Source organism: Nycticebus coucang, chromosome 14 (genome assembly GCF_027406575.1).
Source record: "Nycticebus coucang isolate mNycCou1 chromosome 14, mNycCou1.pri, whole genome shotgun sequence".
Lineage (NCBI taxonomy): Eukaryota > Metazoa > Chordata > Mammalia > Primates > Lorisidae > Nycticebus > Nycticebus coucang.
Genome location: NC_069793.1, coordinates 41,463,068 through 41,487,350, shown reverse-complemented (window position 1 = coordinate 41,487,350; position 24,283 = coordinate 41,463,068). Strand labels below are relative to the sequence as shown.

The 24,283-nt window shown below is 39.3% G+C and overlaps 1 protein-coding gene across 10 annotated transcripts in view; it reads left to right on the top strand.

The window, feature by feature from the left end:
* Nucleotides 1–23,418, top strand: part of GAS2 (growth arrest specific 2) — a 140,652-nt gene extending 117,234 nt beyond the window's left edge. For all 10 annotated transcript variants that reach the window (XM_053560881.1, XM_053560882.1, XM_053560875.1 and 7 more), the window contains one exon: nucleotides 22,208–23,418. In XM_053560881.1, the coding sequence (XP_053416856.1) occupies nucleotides 22,208–22,426 (219 nt within the window). In that variant the 3' untranslated portion in view covers nucleotides 22,427–23,418. The remainder of the gene's footprint in view (nucleotides 1–22,207) is intronic.
* Nucleotides 23,419–24,283: the final 865 nt, after the last annotated feature.

Genomic DNA, 24,283 nt, shown 5'->3' with positions numbered 1-24,283 from the left:
CCACACTTATCAATTATCTCCATAAATGTTAATGGCTTGAATTCCCCACTGAAGAGACATAGATTGGCTGACTGGATTAAAAAACACAAGCCATCCATTTGCTGTCTGCAAGAAACACACCTGGCTTCAAAAGACAAATTAAAGCTCCGAGTCAAGGGTTGGAAGACAATTTTTCAGGCAAATGGAATTCAGAAGAAAAGAGGAGTTGCAATCTTATTTTCAGATACATGTGGATTTAAAGCAACTAAAGTCAAAAAAGACAAAGATGGTCACTTTATATTGGTCAAGGGAAAACTACAACAAGAAGACATTTCAATTCTAAATATCTATGCACCAAATTTAAATGCTCCCAGATTCTTGAAACAGACCTTACTCAGTCTGAGCAATATGATATCTGATAATACCATCATAACAGGGGACTTTAACACACCTCTTACAGAGCTGGACAGATCCTCTAAACAGAAATTAAACAAAGATATAAGAGATTTAAATGAGACCCTAGAACAATTATGCTTGATAGACGCATATAGAACACTCCACCCCAAAGATAAAGAATATACATTCTTCTCATCACCCCATGGAACATTCTCCAAAATTGATCATATCCTGGGACACAAAACAAATATCAACAGAATCAAAAGAATTGAAATTTTACCTTGTATCTTTTCAGACCATAAGGCACTAAAGGTGGAACTCAACTCTAACAAAAATGCTCGACCCTATCCAAAGGCATGGAAATTAAACAATCTTCTGTTGAATAACAGATGGGTGCAGGAAGAAATCAAACAGGAAATCACTAACTTCCTTAAGCATAACAACAATGAAGACACAAGCTACCAAAACCTGTGGGATACTGCAAAAGCAGTTTTGAGAGGAAAATTCATCGCTTTAGATGCCTACATTCGAAAAACAGACAGAGAGCACATCAACAATCTCACAAGAGACCTTATGGAATTGGAAAAAGAAGAACAATCTAAGCCTAAACTCAGTAGAAGAAAAGAAATCTCCAAAATCAAATCAGAGATCAATGAAATTGAAAACAAAAGAATCATTCAGAAAATTAATGAAACAAGGAGTTGGTTTTTTGAAAAAATAAATAAAATAGATAAACCATTAGCCAGACTAACTAGAAATAGAAAAGTAAAATCTCTAGTAACCTCAATCAGAAATGATAAAGGGGAAATAACAACTGATCCCACAGAGATACAAGAGATCATCTCTGAATACTACCAGAAACTGTATGCCCAGAAATTTGACAATGTGAAGGAAATGGATCAATATTTGGAATCACACCCTCTCCCTAGACTTGGCCAGGAAGAAATAGACCTCCTGAACAGACCAATTTCAAGCACTGAGATCAAAGAAACAATAAAAAAGCTTCCAACTAAAAAATGCCCTGGTCCAGATGGCTTCACTCCAGAATTCTATCAAACCTTCAAGGAAGAGCTTATTCCTGTACTGCAGAAATTATTCCAAAAAATTGAGGAAGAAGGAATCTTCCCCAACACATTCTATGAAGCAAACATCACCCTGATACCAAAACCAGGAAAAGACCCAAACAAAAAGGAGAATTTCAGACCAATCTCACTCATGAATATAGATGGAAAAATTCTCAACAAAATCCTAGCCAATAGATTACAGCTTATCATCAAAAAAGTCATTCATCATGATCAAGCAGGCTTCATCCCAGGGATGCAAGGCTGGTTCAACATACGCAAGTCCATAAACGTTATCCACCATATTAACAGAGGCAAAAATAAAGATCACATGATCCTCTCAATAGATGCAGAAAAAGCATTTGATAAAATCCAGCATCCTTTTCTAATTAGAACACTGAAGAGTATAGGCATAGGTGGCACATTTCTAAAACTGATTGAAGCTATCTATGACAAACCCACAGCCAATATTTTACTGAATGGAGTAAAACTGAAAGCTTTTCCTCTTAGAACTGGAACCAGACAAGGTTGTCCTCTGTCACCTTTACTATTCAACATAGTGCTGGAAGTTCTAGCCAATACAATTAGGCAAGACAAGGAAATCAAGGGAATCCAAATGGGAGCAGAGGAGGTCAAACTCTCCCTCTTTGCTGACGACATGATCTTATACTTAGAGAACCCCAAAGACTCAACCACAAGACTCCTAGAAGTCATCAAAAAATACAGTAATGTTTCAGGATATAAAATCAATGTCCACAAGTCAGTAGCCTTTGTATACACCAATAACAGTCAAGAGGAGAAGCTAATTAAGGACACAACTCCCTTCACCATAGTTTCAAAGAAAATGAAATACCTAGGAATATACCTAACGAAGGAGGTGAAGGACCTCTATAAAGAAAACTATGAAATCCTCAGAAAGGAAACAGCAGAGGATATTAACAAATGGAAGAACATACCATGCTCATGGATGGGAAGAATCAACATTGTTAAAATGTCTATACTTCCCAAAGCAATCTACCTATTCAATGCCATTCCTATCAAAGTACCTACATCGTACTTTCAAGATTTGGAAAAAATGATTCTGCGTTTTGTATGGAACCGGAAAAAACCCCGTATAGCTAAGGCAGTTCTTAGTAACAAAAATAAAGCTGGGGGCATCAGCATACCAGATTTTAGTCTGTACTACAAAGCCATAGTGCTCAAGACAGCATGGTACTGGCACAAAAACAGAGACATAGACACTTGGAATCGAATTGAACACCAAGAAATGAAACTAACATCTTACAACCACCTAATCTTCGATAAACCAAACAAGAACTTACCTTGGGGGAAAGACTCCCTATTCAATAAATGGTGTTGGGAGAACTGGATGTCTGCGTGTAAAAGACTGAAACTGGACCCACACCTTTCCCCACTCACAAAAATTGATTCAAGATGGATAAAGGACTTAAATTTAAGGCACGAAACAATAAAAATCCTCAAAGAAAGCATAGGAAAAACACTGGAAGATATTGGCCTGGGGGAAGACTTCATGAAGAAGACTGCCATGGCAATTGCAACAACAACAAAAATAAACAAATGGGACTTCATTAAACTGAAAAGCTTCTGTACAGCTAAGGTGACGATAACCAAAGCAAAGAGACAACCCACACAATGGGAAAGGATATTTGCATATTTTCAATCAGACAAAAGCTTGATAACCAGGATCTATAGAGAACTCAAATTAATACACATGAAAAAAGCCAACAATCCCTTATATCAATGGGCAAGAGACATGAATAGAACTTTCTCTAAAGACGACAGACGAATGGCTAACAAACACATGAAAAAATGTTCATCATCTCTATATATTAGAGAAATGCAAATCAAAACATCCCTGAGATACCATCTAACCCCAGAGAGAATGGCCCACATCACAAAATCTCAAAACTGCAGATGCTGGCGTGGATGTGGAGAGAAGGGAACACTTTTACACTGCTGGTGGGACTGCAAACTAGTACAACCTTTCTGGAAGGAAGTATGGAGAAACCTCAAAGCACTCAACCTAGACCTCCCATTCGATCCTGCAATCCCATTACTGGGCATCTACCCAGAAGGAAAAAAATCCTTTTATCATAAGGACACTTGTACTAGACTGTTTATTGCAGCTCAATTTACAATCGCCAAAATGTGGAAACAGCCTAAATGCCCACCAACCCAGGAATGGATTAACAAGCTGTGGTATATGTATACCATGGAATACTATTCAGCCATTAAAAAAAATGGAGACTTTACATCCTTCGTATTAACCTGGATGGAAGTGGAAGACATTATTCTTAGTAAAGCATCACAAGAATGGAGAAGCATGAATCCTATGTACTCAATCTTGATATGAGGACAATTAATGACAATTAAGGTTATGGGGGGGTGCAGAAAGAGGGATGGAGGGAGGGGGGTGGGGCCTTAGTGTGTGTCACACTTTATGGGGGCAAGACATGATTGCAAGAGGGACTTTACCTAACAATTGCAATCAGTGTAACTGGCTTATTGTACCCTCAATGAATCCCCAACAATAAAAAAAAAAAAAAAAAAAAAAAAAAAAAGAAGTCTAAACAGTTTGGAAGTAAGCTCCAGGCTTTACCTACTCATACTGGAAAATGAATGGTGGTATCAGAATATTCAGTTAAAAAAAAAAAAAACTTTGGAATGCAAAAGAGGTCAAACTATTAAAAGAGGTAGCAAAGATCATTGCTGTGTGGAAGATAAAAACAAAGAATTACAAAAGGCCATGTATACAAAAGTGACTATATAACTATTGTTAAATAGGATTGGTTTAGAATTTTCTTCTATGTTTGTGAGCTCTGTAGATAGCATGAAAACTGTGTGATCATTAAAATTTTGAAAGAATTCAAAAGTTAGTATAGTCTGGGCTGAAAATAATTAAGAAATATAGAGTTAGAAGTTAGAAAATCATGAGCATAATTATAGTAGGAATGAGGTTAGAAGTCAGTTTGTGTCTCCAAAAGATTTTTGGAGGCAATTATTATTACGGAGAACAGAATAGTCATCAAGTTATGGAAAGTGTGGAGAGAAATAGAAAGCACCCCAGGCATCATGATCTTACAAGTTTCAGGAAGAGAAATACTACAGCTTACAATTATTTGTGAGTCAGAAGTATCTGGTAGGAAAAAGGAGATAAAACATGGGGAAACAATACAAACAGCAAAGCTTTGAGTTCCTAAGTACATATCAGGGCCTTGTCTGAGGCTATTATGATAGCTTTGGTGATGGGAGAAATTAAAATAGTGTATACTAGGAAAATGGTTTTAAAAGTAACAGTAAAGGATAAAACGAAATGGTCTAAAAAAGGATTCCGTAACCATAAAGTACTATTAAAATGTTAGGAAATGGACTGGAGGGTATGGCTAGATTGGGCCTAAGGTCTGAGTTCTCTCTTCCATTATTTGTTACTCCTGAAGTATAGTAAGGAAAATAAAGGTAATCATTAATGTAGCAGTGATTCAGGTAAAGTTGCATCTTTATACAGTGAAGTGTCTGAGAGGAGGCCATCTAGTCTGCAAAAGAATAACAAGGCTTTATAGTAATAGAACAATTTCCTTGGTTAAGAAATTTTTTTCTTACGTAGATGTCATAGACATTTTATTTCTTTCTGTTTGCTTTTGTTTAAGTAGAAGAGCTGGGTATTTAAAATTTAATTTTACTTTTTGATAAGGAAATACATGTGTATATTTGCATTGTTAATAAAATGGTGCCATAAGATTTATGCCCCCAAACAAGAAGCCTGCAGCATCCCATCTAAGGCCTTTCCCCTTTCTTTCTCCTGACCTCTCCCCAGAGGCAGAACCAGTTTCATCTTGTATTTATCATGAAAGTTTCTAATTTACATAATCATATTGTCCTTTCTTAGTTTTTTTTTTTTATTTCAAAATACCAAGGGGGTACAAATGTTTTTGTTATATGGATAGCTTTTATAATATTTACGTCAGGGCTATAAGTATGCCCACTACCCTAATAATATTTATTGTACCTGCATTGTACGTGGATAAGCACACTAGGCATCTAGCTGTGTAGAATCACCCAATAGATATAAAACTTACAACTTACAGAAAACAGTAGTACCTGTGGAAAAATAAAACAAAGCAGTGGGGTCTTACCCAATATGATGAACAGAACAGCATCTCACATATGAATCCTATCACTCAATATTAGTGGTCTGAATGCTCTACTCAAAAGACATAGCTGGCTGAATGGATGAAAAAATAAAAGCCGAGTGTCTCTTATCTCCAGGAAACACATCTAACCACAAGTACTCACACAGACTCCAGGTGAAGGGAATAACATTCCTCACAAATGGAAACCAAAAGAGAGAAGATGTGTCGCTATTCTCACGTCAGACACAATTGTCTTTGAGTCAACAATGGTACAGAAAGGTGAAGATGATTATTGTATATTGACAAAGTAAGCAATTCAACAAGAAGACACGGCATCCTAAATACATACACAGATGCACGTTCACAGCAGCTCCCAGATTCACAAAGCAAATTCTACTAGATCTGAGCAAAGAAATAAACAGTAGCATCATAATTGTTGGGCACTTCAACAGCCCACTGACAGAACTGGACAGATCGTTGAAGCCTAAAATAAAGAAAGAAATGCTTTTCTCTCCTAGTTTTTAAGTTTTAGGCATTTTCTGTGGTGTACTCATAAATCCAGGGTAGGGGAGTAGGAAAACGGAGCCGTTTTAGACTCCTGCCTCTTCCTATTCCCTCAATGTCATTAGTCCTGCCACAAAATGGGTCAAGTCACTATGCGGTATTTACTTTATAATAACCATGCAAATATTGCAGTGTGCCATGGCTACTTCTCTTTTTTTTTTTTTCCTTAAACAATTTCTCTTCTCCTTAAGGTAAATAATGTCTATTTTGTTTTCCTAATCAAAGGACTGATCCCCTTGGAAAATGGGAAAACCCATCATAATAGTGTCACAAGCAAACTCCCCAGTTAATTGATCGGTTTCATTTCCAGCCCCTCCATGTGCCTCCTCTCCCCAAGTCTGTCCCTCACTGCCATCCGGGGACCTTTTTAACTTGCTCTTCTCTTGGTTCCCCAATTTCCTGGATCACAGTCTTCTCTGAGTTACCCATGTGTTTTCTAGGGTCTCCCTGTGAGAAAGCCTATAATCCCTCTTTCATCCAACATATGTTTATTTGACATCTCTTATGAAACAGGCAGTGTTATAGAGAATAAGAATAGACCAGGCAACAAAGCAGAGGATCCCTGACTTTCTTGAGTTTATATTTGTGTATGTGTGTGTGCATGTGTGAGTGTGCATGTTTGTGTGTGTGTGCGTGCGTTCTTGTGTGTGTGTGTATGAGTGTGTGCATTTGTGTGTGTGTACGCATGTTTGTGGGTGTGTGTGTGTGCGCATGTGTGTAGGGTTGCTAGATAAAATGCAGAGTTCTCAGACGCATTTGTATGAGTATGTTGCAAATATCGTAGTGTTTGTTATTTATCCAAAATTCCAATTTGACTGGCTGTCCTTTATTTTTATTTATTTTTTATTTTTATTTTTGTAGAGACAGAGTCTCACTGTACCGCCCTCGGGTAGAGTGCCGTGGCCTCACACGGCTCACAGCAACCTCTAACTCTTGGGCTTACGTGATCCTCCTGCCTCAGCCTCCCAAGCAGCTGGGACTACAGGCGCCTGCCACAACGCCCGGCTATTTTTTTTTTTTATTGCAGTTTGGCCGGGGCTGGGTTTGAACCTGCCACCCTCGGCATATGGGGCCGGCGCCCTACTCACTGAGCCACAGGCGCCGCCCGGCTGTCCTTTATTTTTATATGCTACGTCCGACCACTCTGGCTGGGAGGGATTAGGCTGTACAGAGAGAAACACACGGTAAGTAAACAGACAGTTTTTTAGAAAGTGAAAAAAGTCATGCCGGGGTGCAGAAGGCAAAGTAGGGCAGGGTAAGGTGGGTCGGGGTTCCAGGAGGCAGGATTACAATTTTGGAAGCGTGGCGAGGGTAAACCTCGTGGAGAAGCTAAGATGTGGGTATAAGCAAGGGCATGAAGGAGGCAAGGACTTAGCCCGCATTTATCTTAGGACATGATTCCGGACAGAAAGGACACCAGCGTGGGCCTGAGGGTTTGCGAAATAGCACGGAGACCCACACGGATGTCACAGCGCATGAGGGACGCAGCGGCAGGACGTGAAGTCCGGGGAGGAAAGCAGCCCGGATCACCCAGGAAACCCAGGCCACTGAGCAGACTCTGCTGCTCTCTCCCAGGGCCAGGAGGAGCCGAGGTGGGTTCTGAGCAGAGTGATGGCCTGAGGCAGCTTCTGCTCTAACAAGATCACTACGATGCTCACCTGAGGGGCAAAGTCAAAAAAGCTGGAAGGCCAATCTGAAAGTTATCACGGGTCAGGCGAGGGGAACTTGGACTAAGCAGACAGCAGTGGAGGTGGTGAGAACAGATTGGACCCTGGATGAAGTTCTCCTTTTAACATTTCACCGTGAAAATTTCCAAACATACGTTGAAGTTACTGCCCATATAACTGATTTCTGAGTTGTGCAGCAAACATTTCACTGTATTTGCTTCATCATTTATCGTTTCACCTCTTCATCCCGTGGCTGCATCACCTCTCAGTCGGAAACTTCTCTGATGCAGTTTCTGTAGAGCTGAGCCTTCAGTCTCCTGCGTGATGGCGAAGTCGCTGGCCTGGGAAATACAGGGTGGAGGCAGAGGCATTCCGGGGGCTAGCCAATTTACAACTGTCAGTTTACAGCCTGTTCCTTTTACAGCTGCACTTCTCTCCTCGCTGAAGGGAGCTACCTGGTGTTCTAAAACCTAAACGTTCGGTGCCTTCAGGGCACGGGTTAGCCGGCTGCTCCTTCTGGCACCTGCCATTTCAGTCCCTTTGTTCCACCTCTCTCAGTCTTAGGGAGTCCCAACTCGTTTCCCTGTTTTCTGTCATCTAAAAATGTGTTGATCTTTCTTGTCATTTTATCCTCTTGATTTCCCTTTGCCCTGTGGCTTGATAACATTTTTATTTTTTGCCTTTCATTGGACTGGGGCTTTGAAAAGAAAAAGATTTATGTTTTCAAATACTTTGTCAATGGAAACAAGAAGGGAGTATTTAATAATAATTAATTAATCTTCCATTTTAATGGTTCTACCAATATACGAAAGATACATTGCAATCAGTGGCGGCATAATTGTTTTTCAGGTTGTTACTTTACAAGACTCAGGAAAGCACTTCAAGACTTTGGAAAGCGTTGCTGTACATCAGCATTGTACGGTGTCAGACTTTAGGTCTCTGGGTGCTTCTGCCAGGTGGTGTTTGGATGTTGGCATTAGAGATTTGAAGAGATACTGAAACTCAAATCGGGTCAAGCAAATGTGACCCTGTTGGCTTAGTGGAAGCAATGTTTATTCTTTGCCCCTTCGAGCCCAGCTTCCCTTCTCTGAGGAGCTGTTACATCTTTGGGGTGGAAAAATTTGAGTTTCACTCTGGTATAGACCAGCTACAAATCCTCCTGTTAGCACCAACATGTTCCCCCTCGTTGCTTTCACTATGCTGATTGTTCTATAAAATATTTACTATGACTCTGCCTTCCCCATCTGAAATGGTGCCAGGCACTGGTAATTAGGTTGCAGCTAAGGCTCCTTAATTTCCTTTGGTGCAGAGCTGGGAAAATGGAGGCCTTACATAACACGCAGAGGAGAACTGACTGGGCGGCTGGCCTAAGTGCTCCCACACCTACCTCTGAGTAGATGTAAACGGAGCTCTTCACCAGTCGTCTGCTTGCCTTTCTTCTCCTGTGTGCTTCCAGAAAGAAGCTACTGCAATGCATTTGTCTCTAAAATGAGCCTCTAGAGGAAAATAACAATAGCAGGCCAGGAATTTTTTTTTTTTTTTTTTTCTGTCCAGCCCCAGTAGTCAGAATATGTTTGACTCAAGGCTCTGATCTTGTTGGGGGACTGGCTCTCACTATTCAAGGCACTTGTAACAGTTCATGCTCCAAATGAGGGTTTGAGGATTACATTCCCTCTGCAGTATAATTTATTACTTAAGGCAATGAATCTCACAACGGCGTCAGAAGACTGGAGTGCTGTGTGTCCATGAGCTACCCACTTAACCCCTCTGAGGCTGTGTTTCTCCTTCCAGATAATGGTAACAGTAATACCAGCTTGCCAATAGTTGTGATAATAAAATGAAAGGAAATCAGAGGAAGAGCTTTGCAGACTGTCAGGGTCTTAATATGATTTTGCTCTAGAATATGGGCCCACGGGTTAGGCACTTTGGGTGCACTTTCCACATTTTTGTATGGGTAAAACAATCAGGTTCAAATTCAAGTAAATTGTTACAAGTATGTATCAAGCAACTCCTTTGTTCTGAGTTTGGAATTTGTGCAGAGATGGAGAACATGATCCAATGGGGACATCATAATGGCAATGTGTTTTCCTAAAGGAAAGCGGTGTTGCCCTTGGAAGGAGTTTGAGTAAGAATTCAGATACAGTAACCTTTGGCAAAGTCCATTTGGGGGTTATATAGCTGAATGGAAACGAGCAGTGTCTGAATTCTGAAAGGCTCAGGACCAAATCTAAACTTTGTCACTTCATGGCTAGGTGGCCTTGGGAAATTCACTCAATCCCTCTGAGCTGCGGTTTTCTCCTCTGTAAATGTGGATGTGATGCAGACCCCTAGGGTTGCTCCCTGGATTAAATGAGATAAAGTATTTAAGGACTCTGTCACCAACAGTGTTACAACAGCAACATTATTATTTTGAAGTTATAATAGGCTATTATTAAGTTCATACCATATTCCAGGCATTGTTGCTACATGCTATTTATCAATACCTATTTAAATAATTATGAGATTGAGGAATTATTGTAGTAACTCTTTTAGACATGAGTAACTGAGCCAAAGAGAGATTAGGTCAATTTCTTAGGGTCATAGAGTAAGTTGGTGGTAGCTGCAACTAGTCACTGTCAGGTAAAGACAGATGGTAGCTTCTGCTCAATTTACTGTTATTTACCTCTCTGAAGTTTTAGCTAGGAAAGGATATAGTAAACTAAAGGACTATTAGAAATTAAAAATGAGATAATAAATATAAAAAATGCTTATAAACAATAAAGTACAAAATCCAGAAGCTTTCTTTCTGGGGTTGTGATTAACCATTCGCAATTTCACATAGCTAGAGAGGTTAAATCGTATTCCCAACCTTTAGCAAACTTTTGAATTACCATGTATTGCTTGCAGTGCCTCAGTTTACCTTGCTAACAGGTGACCTTATCATGGCAAACTATCCATTGAACACCTGCATTCTTACTTCCCCATGTGTTAGGGTACCTCAGGCAGGCAGCTGAATTCCTAGTCACCCGATTTTGAGCATATGCCATTTCAGAATAGTATTAGACAATAACAGAATCTGTTGCCCCTAAATTAATTTAACACTCTTCCTCCGGAGAGCAGATGCCTGCATTCTAAAACCAATATTTTCACTCATGTTATTATGGCTTGTAAAAACACACACTGAACAGGGCTGACAAGGAGGTTTGGGGAAGCATATTATATCCCAGGAGGCTGAACGGAACTGAATTTAGGTGGGTTGTCTCTTCTCGGTGTATATGGTTGCCTCTTAAAAGGACGGCTCCAGTGGAGAGCAGCCTGGGCAGAAACGTGAGCCTCTACGGCCCATTAAGTGGGAAGGGGCTTAATGAGACCCGGAGTTAGGCTGAGTGACTCATAGCCCTTAAGCATTAGAATAAAAAAAGGAAAGAGAGAAAAGGAAAAAAAAAATGTTATGAAGCAGTTTATGACTCCTGAGAGCCATGTTTTATTATGTTTTTTTTTTTTTAAATGTATTCCGGGTGTAATGAGGATTTGTGGAGGAAGATCAGGCATAAAATAATATCCTTAATTCATGCTGAATTCAGTCATATTTTGTCTTCTCTTTCTCCTTTCCCTGTCTCCACGTACTGGTTCTTTCCTGATCCTCAGCACAACCTCCCTCTTCACCCTCCCTCTTTTCTTACGTGATTCTTGTTACAGCTTCGTTTTTTCACCTGACATTTTTCAAAGAGTTTCTCTACACAGAGATTAGGGTAGATTATAATTCATACCTGGATGTTTTCAGACTCCCCTTCTAAGTAAAGGCAGAAATCATTTCACTTGCTACTCTACTTTCATAAAGAATACATAGATGTTTCGCAAAGCCAATGATGTTTACAATGGGACATTAATATTAACCTTTTTTTTTTTACTTCTTTAGTAAGCATTTATTTAATATTTCTCTAATAAACATTTAATGAGTTTTGTGTGCCTGGCACTATGCTAGGTCCTTGGAGTATGAAACTTAGCTAGGAATAATCTTGCCTGGCACACACAAAACTTTTATTGAATGACCAAAGGAAGGGGCCCGTTTTAATTTGGTGAATATAGTCCAGTTCTCCGCATGTAGAAAAGCATGGACCATCCTGGGGATTTGAAGGAGTTCAGAATATTTGTGATGTAGGTAATTTGCAGATGGGGCTTGGGCATAAATACGTAGGGCCACCGTGGAACAGAGTTATGTAGTGTGCACACTGCACAATCACATGTGGTAATTCCGGCACAGTGAGAAAGAAGGTGGGAAAGGAACATAATGACTTTACCATAAAGTGCTTTATGTGGCAGGTTAATTATTCCTGTTGGGTGCATGGGGGGGGAGGGGTAGTGTTAAGACCAAATTCCGCCACTGAGAGATCACCAGACACACATGCAAAAAACAAAGGAGTGACTTTATTCAAGCATGCCCAGGGTGTACCACTGGCAGGACTCTGCTCAGAGGAGGATGACCCTGAGGCAGAAATGATGGCAGGTTTTATACTCTGGCGTGATGCATTTTGGGTTTCCAGGGGGTGGGGGAGGGGACCGGGACTAAGCTGGGGGGTTGGTTGGTGCAGGGACGAGGTAACTTAGGAGGTTTAGGATTGGCTGGCTCTATCTGGGACTGGCCCTACCTGGAGGCTGTGAGAACGAAGGAGTGCATGTTGGATTGGCTGGCTCTATCTGGGACTGACCCCTCCCCGAGGCTGTGAGACTCGGGAGGGCGGGCCCTCACTAGCTGTGGCTGGGGCACCAGGGCCAACTTTCACCCAGGGGGTGGCCGCTGAGAATCTCTCAGCCCCTGGTGAAAGACTGACTGCCTCCCCCCCTCCTCACCCTGCTAACTAGCCTTTTTCTCTTCTCTCTCTCTTATATCCCCCATGTCTCCCACTGCCCTTAACATCTCTGGGTGGGAGTTAGTTAACATTGTAGTGTAAATAACCCACTTGCAGTTAAAACCCTCTCCTTCCAGCAATTAGAGTTACTACAAAGTTTGTTAAAAACTATTTTTTCTGGCTGCAAAAAAAAAAAAAAGAAAGAAAGAAAGAAAGAAAACCTGTGGTTGCTATGTTACAAACATAAGGTGCTGGCATTCGGCAGAAGACCCAAGGTCAATTACTCATTCAGAACTAGAGAAAAAAAATGGTCCTCTTTAAACTGCGGCCGCTTGCATTGCATTCCGTATGCCACATTTCCCCCCACCCCACCGCGGGTTAAGATTCGGCACTGGGCTCTTCAGTAGATGTAGGAGAAAAGATAACTGAATTGCTGTCAAATTATCCAAGTTATATATTTCTTCCTCCTATCCTGGGAATGCAGATTCTGCTGCACTCTCTCCCCGCCATCACTGCTTTTTCAGAATCTTTGCACACTGTTAATTTACTGTGATACTAAGAATGGGTCATATTTCTCATTCGGGCTGGAGCTAAGAATGTCTGAAAGACACTACAGACATTGAGAACCACTCACAGGTTTTAATGTAAGGCCGTAGCATGATGACACTGTTTTTTGTTTGGTTTTTTTTTTTCATGCAAAAGATCACTGAGGCAGGCAGTAGAGGGCAGATTAGTGAAGAGTGAGAGAAGAGGAGGCACCCCCTCCTCAGGTCTAATGACACCCCTGCACAGAGCACTTGACCAGCAGTTCTCCAGGCCACCAACACGAGATTAAAGTCAGAATGAGACAGATCTGTCATTGTCATCCAGAGAGGGTGAAGACATCTGGTGTGATTTCACAGACAGACCTTCAAAAAAGTTACGTTGAGAAATTAAATAAAAGCTATCGAATATGAATAGGATGTTTTAAACTTTAAATTCTCCTCATTTAGAACATACTTCCTGTTGTTTTCTTTTTTTTAGCATTTTTGCTTGTTTGTTGATTACTTATTTATTTATTTTTTTATTAAATCATAGCTGTGTACATTAATGCAATCGGGGTACAATGTGCTGGTTTTATATACAATTCGAAATATTTTCATCAAACATAGCCTTCACAGCACTTTCTTAGTTATTGTGTTAAGACATTTATATTCTGCATTTAGTAAGTTTTACCTGTACCCTTCTAAGATGCACTGTAAATTATAGCTAAGCTGTACAGAGCTTGGTCACCTTAAAAAACAATTATCAATAAATTCTTACTATTTCTCTGGCTCTCCTATGTGACCTTTTTTTTTTTCATTTAGTGAAACTGGGATTTTCTGTGATCTACTTAAATATAGGATTTTTCTTTGTCAGTGAAAAGTGAGTTGATCATTTCTATTTCTAAACATTAATTAATTATTATTTTAATAATATTATTATTAAAGAATATTATATAATATAATAATATAATATAATTATATATAATATTAATATGTTATATTATATAATATATTATTTATAATAATTATGCATTATATAATATGTTAGAATATATAATAATATAATTATTATTCTAATAATTATAATTAATTATTATTAATTCTAAACATTAATTAATATTACTGTTCCCAAGAAGAAGAAAAAAATAATCTTTTTAAGCTTTAGGTTCTTAACTGCACATAATGTGATTCTAGCCTGATTCTCCAATCTACATTATTAGAAGAAGAAAAACAAACAAATAATAATAAACAAAACTCCTTTCTGAAATCCTGGTATCACATATAAGAAACAGATTACCAGAGCACTTACTGCTGTAATGATCTCCCCACGATTTGAAGAAATTATTGATTGATCATTTCTATAATTTATGAGATTTCCATTATGTACTAAGTTAATATAGGAGAATTAACTTACTTCCTTTCATCTTATTTTTTCCCTTTGAACTAAGTATCTGGATGAGCTATGGATAGTTTTTTTTTTTCCCCTTTAATGTTAGGAAAATAAAATTAAAATTGATATGACAAAGCAGGCATTAGAACACATTGTAGTCTCATAAAATGTACATTCAGTTCAGTAAAACAAAGATAGTGACTTATCAGACATGATATACGCACTTATGGTGATTCACTTGCCTTTAAGTATTAGATTAATTTTTAGAATGATAATATGAGCAATAATAGAGCTCTTCAGTTGCAAGGGCATATCCTAGATTAGGAAGAAAGGAGATGTGATTTCTAGCCTGGCTTTGGTAAGGCGTTTGTGTGACCCTCTCCTGACTACTGCTAATGACCTCAGTGTATCTTCTCTATTTCCACAGGAAATTTTGTAGATTACTTTGCACATAGTAGGTGTTCTAATAGTATAGGACTCTGTATCACCTGAAGAAGAAATTTTGATTTTACTGGTGCATATGAAGAGGCGTTTTAAGGAAACGTGACAAGCATCATAATCAGACAAACTCATCAGACGAAATGTTCTTGATTAATATGGAAGTGTTTCTTCCTATTTCTGAGATAAATTATTTAAAAAGTGCAATTTTGTGGCATAGGGATTCTTACCTCAGGACGAGCAAGATTCTTATCTCCTGTCAGTGATAGGAGAAAGGAAGAGGGCAGGCCTGGTGGCGCACCTGTCATCCTAGCCACTCATTCCTGCAATCCTAGCCATGCGTTAAGGCAGAGACAGGTGGATTACTTGAGCTCAGGAATTTGAGACCAGCCTGAGCATGAATGAGACACCGTCTCTACTAAAAATAGAAAAACCAGCAGGGTGTTGTAGCAGGTATCTGTGGTCCCAGCTACTTGGGAGACTGAGACAAGAGTTTGAGGTTGCTGTGAATGCTGATGAGGCCACAGCACTCTATTCAGGGTGACAGAGTGAGACTCTGCCCCTCCCTCCAAAAAAGAAAGAAAGGTAGAAAGAAAATGTTTGCAACACCCTGGTTAGGGTTATAAAACTTCATTAAGGCCACTGAGCCAAATGTTGAGATAAGAGTTTGATTACTATTTTATTTATTTATTTTTTTTTTCTTTTCAGAATTGAGAAATGTTGCCTAAGTCAGTAACAGATCTCCTTCCCTTTGAGGCACAGTGAGGAAAGAGGCCAGTTGCAGAACATGGTAATAGCCACAAGACCTAACAGGCAGAAATTACTACTGTGCAACAAATAGTGTTAGAAGGAATGTGTAGCTTGAGAAGAAATACAGCAAACAACAGCATAGGCCTAGCTAGTCAACATTAAATACAGGCTTGTGGCCCATAATGACATTTCAGTCCATAAGGGTGATTCTGTAAGAAAATAACACTGGTATTTACTGTGCCATTTTTATGTTTAGATACAGAAAGACCAGTCATTGTGTGATACTTGTCTGCAGTACTCAGCACAGCATCAGAGCCTGCACGGGCTGCTGTACCAGACAGGTTGTGTAAGCACAGGCTGTGATGTCTGCACCAGGGCAAATGGCCTGCCATGTGTGGCTTAGATCATAGTCCCCCTGTTAAGTGATACATCACTGCATTCAACTGACGTGCGCTTCCTGTCAAGAGTGTTACCTTTTGGAATGGAAAACACAAAGTTTAACCAGGTGAAGCATCCAAATGAAGGAGCACTAGGATCATACACGGAACAGAGCATCAAAGCCTGACCCTACTTACGCCAACAGAGACCTTGCTACGAATGGATTCTGCCCTGTTACTTACACTTGAAACCTGCTTATTTTTTGAAATAACTAGGACCACTAAAGGGTAATCTTCTGAAATTAAATGTAATGTTTATTTAGGGCTTATTAGAACATAGCAGAATCCATCATTTTAAATGAGCACAGTTGCTCCGCTTAAGCTACTTAACTACAATTTCTTGTATTAATGATGTCTTGTCTGTACTAAATTATCACTGGTGAGTAGCGAAGCCTGTGTGAAATCCTAAATCTGGGCATGCTCTATAATATGAGGTATGATGTAATGGAAGGAAAGATTGGTCGTGCACTCTTCTTCCAGTTGCTTACCTTCTTTTTTCTTCTTTGTTAACCCCTTGTAATTCAAGTAATTATAGTAATATTTTTTCTTTTTTTACTAGTGCTTAACTTCTAGGAGCATCCGTTTTTCTATCTATGAAATTGAAGTAATGCTGATAATAACATCATAGGTTAGGCAAAGTCAGTACACCCATGGGAGTAGAAGTGGAAAGGAGCATATGATTATAGTGTTGACACTATTCTGAGTTTGCAACATGTGAGATTCCAAAAATGAGAAATACATTGTCTCTCTTTCCAGAGAGTTCACATATTATGCAAGGGGGCATAGCCATGAATCGGCAATTAAAATGTAGCAAGGCGCACGAAACAGTGAAAACACATGTAAAGTAAACATCACTCAGTAAGGAGGAGTTCACTGCTCTGGGGAGGGAGCTGGCCATGGAAATTGTCCCAAATGGAAGTGATGTTTGACCATGGGGAAGAGGCAAGGGCTAGAGTTAAAGAACAGAAAGGATAGAATCCTTTGGAACTAAGGTAGGAGAAATGGAAGCTATGAAGGAGGAAGGGAGGGAATAATGAGGTAGGTGGCAGGCAGCCAGGTGAGAGAGACTTGTCCTGGGTCATCCAGAGGGAAGGGTGTTTCATGGAAGGAGTGCTCCATATCCTCAGATACTCCACTTGAGAGGGTGATCAAGTAAGAAAGATTGAGGATCCTCCACTGGATTTGATACTTTTAGAAGCCATCTGGTTCCCTTTCCCCATATAGTCAGTTAAGAGGTAGAGGGCAGAAACATTGTGTACTGTGGGTTGTATGGTAATTAAGTTAGAAGTGATGATATGAATTACAAACTTAACTACTAAGAGGCTCAGATGTAAGGACAAGGTGTGAGAGCAAGAGTGGGAGTTAACGGGGATTGGAGCATAGTGGGAAGAATTGACCTTGGATAGGAGGACCTCTTGCTGAGGTGAAAAGGTGAGGAAAACCATAAATATGGCTTCAGACACATCAGCCGTAGAGGTACCAAGAGAGAGGACACGTGCTAGATGAAGGTAGAGCCATCAGTAGGCTGATGAGGATAGGAATGGGTAATGCACTTGAGCATATAGAGAGGAAAAGCAAATGGAGTTAACAAAACAAGTAAATGAATGACGAATTAATTGCAATTGGTCTAAAGCCACTAATTCTTAAGACGGAATGAGTCTTGGATCAAGTGTGTCATCTGCCTTCTAAATTAGCTCAGCAGCTCTGCTGTAAGAGCTCATTGTAATGTAGGTGTTAAGAGGAAGGGAGGAAAGAGTTCAGAATAATTTGGTTTATAGCAGGTTAGTTTGTCTTTACATTAAGGGTAGGGATTTTGTTTATGGAGATGGGAGGGTATTAAATTATCTATGTTTCTGAGACTATTCACATACCAAAATAAAATAACATAAAACAAAAAGCTTGGAATTTAAATCTCTATTGTCAGAATTATAACCGTCTAAGATCCCAATGTCTTTTTTTAAGGACTTCATATATGAATCACTTTCTATTTATTTCTTCATTTATTTTTAAATTGACAGATAAAATTATATGTATTCATCATGTACCACAGAATGCTTTGAAGTATAAGCACATTGTGGAAGGGTTAAATGCATCTAATTGATGAATGTATTCACTCTCACATTTATCATTTTGTTGCAAGAATATGTAATATCTTCTCTTTGCATTTTTTAAAAAACACAGTGTATCTGTCTTAACTATGCTCACCATGCTGCACAGCAGATCTCTTGAATGTATTCCTTCGATAGAACTTTAATTATAGCCCTTGACCAACATTTCCCCAGCACCTTCCCCCACCAACTTTGCAGTCTTGTGTAACCACTATTCTTCTCTCTGCTTCTATGAGATTAAATATGTGACACACATCAAGCAATATTTGTCTTTCTGTATTGGGCCTATTTCACCCATGCTGTTGGAAACAAAAGGATTTCTTTTTTTATGGCTGAATAATATTCTGTTGAGTATACATAGCACATTCTCTTTATTGATTCATCCGCTGGTGAACACTGAGGTGGATTCCATGTCTTAGGTATTGTCAATAATGCTACCATGGGAGTACAGATATCTCTCCAGCATACTAATTTCATTTCCTTTGGATATATACCCAGTATATATTGGGATTGCTGCATCATATTATCTTGCTATTATATTTTGAAGAACTTTCATATAGTTTTCCATAATGGTTCAACTAATTTACATGTCTACAAAAAGTACATAAGGGTTCCCTTTCTCCACATCCTTGTGAACACTTGTTATCTTTGGTATGACCCTAATGCCTTAATCCCACACTTGAAAGCATTGCCAAGTTTGACCAACAGCTTTTGTTTTTTGCAAATTACAGGTTACTCATCTCATGTCTGAGATTTGAGCAAGAATGTTTCAGAATTGAAAAGTCTATCTTCTTGAGTATATCCTCAGGCATGGCCACCTGTCTCACAAGGCCTTAGGGGACATGTTATTTCTAAGGTTTGCTGTGGAAAACTAGTATCAACCTAAAACTCTCCCAGCTCCCAAGAGTAGCCAAAATAAGGCATGAGGAAAGGTAATGGATTCCACAATTACCCCTTTTCAATATGAATTCAATTTTTTTCTTTGAAGATGGAGATAGTTTTTGGTTTAAGTATTATGGATAAATACATTGATCACGATGCTCAGGTCTTTGTCTAATAAGCACTCAGTGAAAGCTGTTAGAGAATTTAGGTATGAATTTTTTTAGTTTTTAATATAAATTGGGAATACAAAATTTAAAAAGCCTGGCTCTAAAGCGAGAGAGAAGTATTTAATCGTTCTGAGAATTTAAAATGACCCAAGCTTCAGAGCTGTTACTGGGTCATAGGAAAGATGAGAGAAAAAAAAACAAACAAACCTGTCCTTGCAATTATTAGGCAAACCAAACAAACCTTCCAAGGCTGAGACCTAATAGGAATCCTTCAGGAGAAAGGAACGCCTGATAATCTGATTTTAGTATTAGCAGGGTCCCAATTCTTAAGGTGTCCATAAAATGTTTTATAGGAAGTTATATCTGTTTCTAAAAGGGAAAATACTCTTTCTAATTTTGTGATTTTTTTTAATGTAAGTATATAATATATTATCTGTTCACTGTGTTTTTTGAAAAATTTGGTAGTGGGAGGATGGTCAGCTTACACCTTTGGAGAAAAACATCTCTCCAGTGATCACCTACAGAACTGTAATCAAAGGCAAAGGATGAAATAATCACATGAAATCACTCTAGATTCAGATTTCAAGATGAGAAAACAACAGCCCCCTCTCCCTGCCATGCAAACACACACAATCCGTCAGCAGAGCTTTTAGAGCTCAGAAAAAATACATGGGCCTTCTCTGGCTGTGGTGCTTATTAAATGAACTTCCACCTGAGGACGCCAGACTGCTAAGAGGGAAGTCACTCTCAAAAATACAACTGTGTCCATTAGCCTCCACTTACCAAGGCGTCACAGTGAACCTAGCGAAGTTGAAAAGTATTTTCTGCTAATCTTCAGCTATTGACTGCGTGTAATATTGGACCGAGATCAACATCCAGTGCAGGAAGGAAGTGGGCAGAAATTTAATTCCTGTGGTCCTCACACAGTCAGTGTGAGCTGTCTCGTGTTGGATCCACTTTGCATGAGCCTGTAGTTGCATTAGGAAATCTGTGAGCAGAATATGTGCTAAATGATTGGTACATTCCAGGCTGAAAGTGTTTCTGTCCCTGTTTCCCAGCCTTGTTTAAAAACCATTCTGACCAGCACTTCTTTCTGGCCAAAATAGCCTGTGCTCACAAGAAACCCAGTGACCTCAGGCGCTCTGCCAGGGACATTCAGAATGTCCGGAGGCAAGAGCTCTGTAATGTGCAGCGCTGGGAGGTGCCACAATTTCAACAATAGGCAAAGTGGGAGAAAGACGCAAAGTGCAGTTTTGACACTGCTCAATGAAATGTTTGTACAGTTCTATCCGAGTGACTTCTAAATAGGCAGTAGAGAAACAGAGACTTGTGGGAATGGGAATGTGCAGATCAATTATCAAATCTCTGGTAGATGTTATTCTTTAAGATTTTATTCCACAATTGTTATGAGAAAAGCAATATGCTGGAGTCCGGAAATCTGGGTCCTCAGTATCCTCACCTGTACCACGACTCGGTGCCAAGGAAAGTCAAAGTAGTTACTGGCTAAATACTAACTCTCTGTGTCTGTTTTCTATGTGTTTGTTCTCCTTGAGATTTTATTTAATGAGTAGATTCTGATTCTAAAATATCTTTAAAGACTTCTAGCTGAAAGACCACTTAATTTAAAATCTAACTTTCTAAATGAGAAAAAACACTAGAGTTACTACTAATTTAATTATTGAGTCTAATAGTTTTAATGATTGTCATTAATTACATTTAATTAATTTTCACATTACCTTTTAAGTTATCCTATTTTAAAAACAGCTTCATGTAAACCATATAAATGAGAGTTTCTTCGTTTGAGTCTATAGCGAAACTCCTAAACTCCCATGCAAAAACTTGTGGACATAGGCATATAGAAAAAGGATCCAAAACTTCCATCAAAAGCTAAATGAGAGCCGTAAGATCACAAGTCATCCCCAGTGGATGAGAGTCAAAAAGACCAGGTGTCAAACTAACACACAGCAAGAGGACTTCTAATAGATTTTATGGGCTCTCTCTTACCAGACTCCCTCTCAAAATTATATTCCCTTCCTGACATTACACTGCCTGTATGTGTGCATAAAATTATAAGCGGGAGAGGGGGGTCAACAGCATCTCCAGTCATTGTGCAACATTCCCCCTTAATTTTACACTTTCTCATATTTGAAGGAAGCCGAGGTCACATGCTTTGGCTTTCCCTGCTGACCTTCTACCACACTGATATTTTACTAAGTAGAAAGAACTGTGCATTCTTCCTTTCTTAAACCTGGAGCTCTAGATGGCTCCTGGGCCTGGAGGTAAGTTTTTTTTCTCTTTAAGATGTCATTCTAAAGTAATTGAAAAGAATAAGAGTAAAGAAAAACATAAATGTTTGGCTGCTGGAGAACACCTTGCCTTAAAGGTCTCAGACAATGACTGGGGGAGACTTCAGTTTCTTTGAATTTTCTATTTCCTTTTGAATATTCGTGTGACTGTTAACATGATAATTCAATAGCTGACCTTTCCATGATCTTTAAGTCCTAGTGGGAAGGATAAACACTAATATGAGTCCCTAGGCAGGAACTGGGGGAAGTGGTGAGGGCTGTAAGGGAACATCAGATGTCAGGAAGAAGCGTCCAGACACATTAAATAAAAGAATTATGCACAGACGCAGGCTCCCACAGCACAGCAGAGCTGGATGCTTGGAATGTTCACCCACCATCCACTTGCGTAGAAAAAAACAAGGCTTCTTTCATAAGCTGTGTGCTAACTCAGACACTGCACCAAGTAGAAAAACAACAGGGCGTGAGACAAAAACACCCAATTTCACTAGAACTGAGAGATGATTCAGGGCACTGTCAGAATTCTCAGCATTTAACGCTTTATCTCTTCTTTCCTTTCAGATGCTGCACAATAAGCATGTCATGGTCCGTGTGGGAGGAGGATGGGAAACTTTTGCAGGGTATTTGTTAAAACACGACTCCTGCCGAATGCTGCAGATCTCCCGTGTGGATGGCAAAACATCCCCCATCCAAAGCAAATCTCCAACTCTCAAGGACATGAATCCAGATAATTACTTGGTGGTCTCTGCAAATTATAAGGCTAAGAAGGAGATTAAGTGAAGCTAATTGGTCACTGCAAGGGGACTCTCATAATGGCCTGTATCCACCTCTCCAGTGTAGTCAGCTTAGTTCACTTGCTCTAAAAACTGCCTTGGAAAAAAGGGTAACAGACAGAAAAAAAAAAAAAAATGTCCACATATCGAAAACTGTTTCAAAGAGTAGCACTATTTATTTTTAATGCTTCTGTAGAATATGACCTATGAAGAGAAATTCTAAACTAAGATTTAAATTAGACAAATTATAAGCAAATTATTACTTCTCAATACGTGCACACGGTATTTAGAAGGCAAACAGTTTAGGAACACCATTAGCTAAAGATAAAAATGTATTAGGAGAAAACACTTAAGAGTTGCAGATAAGTCCAAAGAAAGTGCCTGCTTTATGTCCACGAATAAAAGCACCCCAGACATTTTTTAAATTGCAGAATTTTTAAGCTGTTTTTTTTACGAAATGACAATTAGTGTGACAATGTGCTACTTAAAATGTTGAACTGCACTATAACTAAATCCAGAGTAGTCACAGCAGGAATTCCTTACTGGAAAGGCCACTTCAGAAAAGTTTACATTCACTTGGAAGATTGCCTTAAAAGCTTATCTCTTATCTATGACCAAATCTCTGGGGTACTTTTGGAAGTTTTCAGTACAGCCCCTTAGAGAGTAGTTTATGAATAATTTCAAACATTCCTCAGCACGTGGCTGTGTTTAGAATGATGTAGTGTAATTCACATACGTAAGCTGACACACATTTATATTTTGACAAGTAAATTGTACAGTCGAATGTTCATTGATTTCATGTTATTTTAAAGCATTTTCTTATTGATGTATTTCTTTAGTTAATCCTATTTTGCTATGCTGTGTAGTAAATCCACTGTAGCTCATGATGTTACAGACTTATATATACCCTTGTATACCTGGGACATAGCTGTTTTGTATCAATAAACAGCAAAATATTGTCCTCACTGATTCAAGAATTAAAAAGATAAAATTAAAAAAAAAAGTTTGTTGTCTATACATCAATGCCTCATTCTGAAACAAAGTTAAGCTTTAAATGATATATGAGTTATAAGAAGTTAAATTATGGGCGGTGCCTGTGGCTCAGTCGGTGGGGCGCCGGCCCCATATACCGAGGGTGGCGGGTTCAAACCCGGCCCCGGCCAAACTGCAACCAAAAAATAGCCAGGCGTTGTGGCATGCACCTGTGGTCCCAGCTACTCGGGAGGCTGAGGCAAGAGAATCGCTTAGGCCCAGGAGTTGGAGGTTGCTGTGAGCTGTGTGAGGCCATGGCACTCTACCGAGGGCCATAAAGTGAGACTCTGTCTCTACAAAAAAAAAAAAAAAAAAAAAAAAGAAGTTAAATTATGGTTATATAGTACTTCTATGTTTGAGGAGTGAGTGGCGGTGGTGTCTGTTCTCCCTAGCAGAGGATTTAGTTTTTATCATAGTTAGTACCTTAAAGTGCTGCCCTGAGTACAAAAACTATAAAACTATAAGCAGGATTAATTTTTTCATTTCTTCATTTTTCGACATGAATAGAAGTATACCTTTCTTGCTGTTTCTACTTTCTACCAAATGGCCGATTTAGTCAAAGCACCAACCTGTTTACTGAGAAGTTTTGTTTTGTTTTTTCTTTTTTTTGGGGGGAGGGGCAGAGTCTCACTATGTTGCCCTGGGTAGAGTGCCATGGTGTCATAGCTCACAGCAACCTCAAGCTCTTGGGCACAAGTGATCCTCCTGCCTCAGCCTCTTGAGTAGTGAGTACTATAGGGACTTGCCACAACACCTGGCTCATTTTTTCTATTTTTAGTAGAGATAGGTTCTCACTCTTGCTGAGGCTGGTCTTGAACTCGTGAGCTCAAGC